Source organism: Cebus imitator, unplaced genomic scaffold (assembly GCF_001604975.1).
Source record: "Cebus imitator isolate Cc_AM_T3 unplaced genomic scaffold, Cebus_imitator-1.0 Scaffold19, whole genome shotgun sequence".
Classification (NCBI taxonomy): Eukaryota; Metazoa; Chordata; class Mammalia; order Primates; family Cebidae; genus Cebus; species Cebus imitator.
Genome location: NW_016107334.1, coordinates 1074218 through 1078580, shown reverse-complemented (window position 1 = coordinate 1078580; position 4363 = coordinate 1074218). Strand labels below are relative to the sequence as shown.

Sequence of the window (4363 nt, the reverse complement as noted above, 5' to 3'; positions counted from 1 at the left end):
AAAAAAAAAAAAAAATCCTTTTCCCAACAGTATTTCACAAATGGTTTTCATTTTCCCATCTATTGATGATTCTTGGCCTAAATCAGTAATTATATCAGGAATTTGAATTTTATATTTCATTTTTTTTCCTTTTTGTCCTCACAATCTGTTCCCAAGGAATTCCAATTTTAATTAAAAAATTCTAATTGCATCTTTTTTTCTACATTATTAGCTGGCCTTCTTCTGTAAAAAGAGCCTCTCCTTTCCCTGTTGTTTTGAATATCATTATGCACTCATGAACCTTTTTAAATTCAATGTACTCATTATTCACTACTGTCATTATTTGTTTTGAGCACAAAATTACCCAAATTTGTCCAGTTTGATCCTTCAGGTCAGTTTATGTGTCCTTTTGCTGTGACCCCATTAGTCTGTGAACTGTGGCATGATCTGCCCAAGGCTCACCAGAGTACTTTCCTTGCCCCATCCTCTTGCCAGCCATGTCTCTTAAAAGCGCTGGGTCCCTTTTATAGGACAGGATATTTAAACGCCATAATCTGTGAGTAGGCTTTAAAGCTTCTTTACCTTCTCTGTATCTGTTCACTCTTTTTTTTTTTATTCAGGTTCATAGTAACTATATTATTTACCTTTTCACCAGCTTTATATATTTTGAGCCACTGTGTTCTTTTTGTTTTCTGTTTGATTCAGGTTTGATTTTACATGTTTTTTTGCTTTATTGGTATCATTTTTTTCTAGGCCTTGAAGATGTATTTTTTAAACTTTTTGAGGCACAATTTACATAGCATAAAATTATAAGTTTACCTAGTTTCCAACTGTCACCATAATCCAATTTTGGAACACTTTTATCACCCTGTGAGATCTTTTACACCCATTTAATCTGCATTACCACTCCCACCTCCAGGTAACCGCTAATCTATTTTGTATCTCTATGGATTTACCTTTCCTAGGTATTTTGTATAAATGGAATTATATGATATGTGGTCTTTTGTATATGTCTTCTTTAGTGTAATGTTTTCAGGGTTCACCTGTCTTGTAGCATATATCAGTATTTCATTTGTGTTTATTTTTGTTTTGTTTTGTTTGCTTTAGGAGACATGGTCTCACTCTGTCACCTAGGCTGGAGTGCAATATCATGATCATGGCTTACTGTACCCTCAAACTCCTGGCCTCAAGTGATCTCCCACTCTAGATTTCTGACTAGCTAGGACCACAGGCACACACCATCATGCCTGGCTCATTTTTAAACAAGTTTTTTAAGAGACTGAGGTCTCACTGTGTTGTCCAAGCTGTTCTCAAACTCCTGGCCTCAACTGATCCTCCTGCCTCAGCCTCCTGAGTAGCTGTGATTACAGGTGTGAGCTACCATATCAGGTTTATTTCTTTTTATTGTTGAATAGTATTCCATTGTGCGGATATATATATCAGTTTTGTTTAGCAGTCTACCAGCTGGTGGACATGTGAATTTTTTCTACTGTTTGGCTATTATGAGTAATGCTGCCACTAACATTCACATGCAAGTCTTTGTGTGGACTTAAGGTTTTACTTCTCTTGAACATATACCCAGGAGTAGAACTGCTGGCCTATATGAGAAATTTTTTTTTTTTTTTTTTTAGACAGAGTTTTGCTCATGTCGCCCAGGCTGGACTGCAGTGGCACTATCTTGGCTCACTGCAGCCTCTGCCCCCTGGATTCAAGCGATTCTCCTGCCTCAGCCTCCTGAGTGGCTGGGATTACAAGTGCCCGCCACCACGCACAGCTAATTCTTGTATTTTTAGTAGAGACGGGGTTTCACCATGTTGGCCAGGTTTGTGTTAAACTCCTGACCTCAGGTGATCCACCCGAGTTAGCCTCCCAAAGCGGTGGGATTACAGGCATAAGACCCCATCTAGCCCGAGAAATTTATGTTTGTATTTTTAGGAAACTGCCTGTTTTTGAAAACAGTATCATTTTACATTCCCACTATTACTATGTGAGGCTCGTATTTCTGTCTCCTGGCCAATATTTGTTATTGTCTGTCTTTTTTATTATATCCATTCTAATGGGTATAAAACAGTACCTCATTGAGGTTTAACTTTGCATTTTCTTAATGACTGATGATAATTGAGCATCTTTTCATGTGCTCATTAACTGTTCTAATACCATCTTTGGTGAACTGTCTATTCAAATCTTTTGCCCATTTTTTGAGTGTATTGTTTGTCTTCTTAATTAAAATTCTTTGTATATTTTACTGACATTGTTTTTTATTTTTTTCAATAACTTTGTTATGAACAGTGACATGTTCTTTATCAGGTATAAAATTAGCAAATATTTTTTCCTAGTCTGTGACTTGTGTTTTTATTTTCTTAATGATATCTTTTGAAGCAGAAAAGTTTTGAATTTTGGTGAAGTCCAGTTTATCAATTTTTTTCTTATACAAAGTATGTTTTTCTTTTGGTATTACAGCTAAAAAATCTTTATCTAATCCATGTTCTTGAAATTTTTCTGTGTGTTTTCTTCTAAAAGTGTTATAATTTTTGCTCTTAAATTTAGATTTCTGATCCATTTAAGGACCTATTTTTGTTTTGTATTACTATTAAAAATTTGTTTTTATGTCCTTTGAGTCATAGGGACTTTTTTTTGTGTGTGTGCACTGGTGCAATCTCAGCTCACCGCAACCTTTGCTCCCAGATTCAAGTGATTCTTCTGCCTCAGTCTCTCCAGTTGTCAGGATTGCAGGCATCCGCCACCACTCGCAGCTAATTTTTGTTTTTTAGTAGAGATGGGGTTTCACCATGTTGTCCAGACTGGTCTTCAACTCCTGACCTCAAGTGATCCACCTACTTCAGTCTCCCAAAGTGGTGGGATTACAGGCATGAGCCATGACCCCCACCAAGGAACTTATTGTTAAATAAGCTGTTATATTTTTAAGATGTAAGTAATGGGACCAGGTGTGGTGGTTCACACCTGTAACCCCAGCACTTTGGGAGACCAAGGTGGGAAGATCACTCACTTGAGGCCAGGAGTTTGAGACTCACCTGGGCAGCATAGTGAGACTTCATCTCTCCAAAAACTAAAAAATTTAAAATTTAAAAATTAGCCAGGCATGGTGTAGTTCCAGCTACTTGGGAGGTCAAGCCAAGGAGGATCCCTTGAGCCTGGGAAATCAAGGCGGCAGTGAGCTGTGATTGCATCACTGCCTACCAGCCTGGGCAACAGAGTGAGACCCTATCTTTAAAAAAGAAAAAAGGAAAGAAAATGTAAGTAATGACTTCATTTTGGTTGCTGTCTTTTAGGCGGGACAGCAAGGAGATTCCAATAATAACTTAAGTCCGTTCAGCATTGCTCTTCTTCTCTCTGTAACAAGAATACAAAGATTTCAAGAACAGGTACTTTTTTTAATGCCATTTTGTTTCCTTCTGTAGTTGGTAAAATAAAAAAGCACAGAAATCTGTTTTTTGTTGTTATTCCTTCCTAAACAATTTTGCCCTCTTCCTGCCAGCAGCAAAGCTGCTATAAGACATGTGTGTCCCCTCTGTTCTCTGGGGACTGATGGAAGACTTCTCCAGGTTTTTGATTTATTCCATTTCCTATTGTGCGATAAGTGAGGTGGTGAGGTGGGAATAGAAGTGGAAGGCTATCACCCAGCCCAAGTTGGAGGAAGGGAAAGTTGAACTGCATATCAAGAATAGGTTAGTTGCAAGGATGAAACTGACCCTTTTTTTCTTATATGTGTTCCAGGTTGTGGGTAATATTTATGTTGATTTTTAGCTTTTTTTCCCCCCTTTGCTTAAGGAAGGCTTGTCTTCAACTCTTCTAAGTTCCCACTAAGCATCATAATTTTTGTAACATCTTCATCTAGTTAAAATAGTTGTCATGGGGATATACGTGCATGGCAGCTCATAGAAACAGTTACAGAGTTAAAGTTTATAGTATGAGCTGTAATATTTGCTTCATTTTCTTATTTCTTTTTTTTCCAACTATACCCAAGGTGCTTGATTTTTTAAAGACTTCGGTTGTTAAGAGCTTTAAGGATCTTCAGCTCCTCCAAGGCTCAAAATTTCTCCAGAATCTAGTTCCTCACAGAGCTTATGTTTCAACCATGATCTTGGAGGTGGTGAAGAATAGGTAAGTTGGTAAACCATATCTCAAAAGTTTCGTTTCATAAGGTGTTTAATGTGGCACCATACTTCCAGCCTATGAGGGAAGCCTGTTGACTACAGCTGTTGACTTCACACATCAAGGTTTAATTTCTTAAAATTGGTAGAGCATACTTTTTCCCCATGGAAATATCCTTGAATCTCAGGACCTGGTTTCTTGGCCACCTTGACAGCAAGCATACAAAACTGAATTAGGTGCTTTTGTTTATTCCATGATGTTACAATTCTCT

At 37.5% G+C, this 4363-nt stretch overlaps 1 protein-coding gene across 1 annotated transcript in view; it reads left to right on the top strand.

Moving 5' to 3' along the window:
• Nucleotides 1-4363, top strand: part of FANCI (FA complementation group I) — a 73085-nt gene that overhangs the window by 29988 nt on the left and 38734 nt on the right. The window contains exons 10-11 of the mRNA XM_017517590.2: nt 3270-3362; nt 3965-4101. Of these exons, the coding sequence (XP_017373079.2) occupies nt 3270-3362; nt 3965-4101 (230 nt within the window). The remainder of the gene's footprint in view (nt 1-3269; nt 3363-3964; nt 4102-4363) is intronic.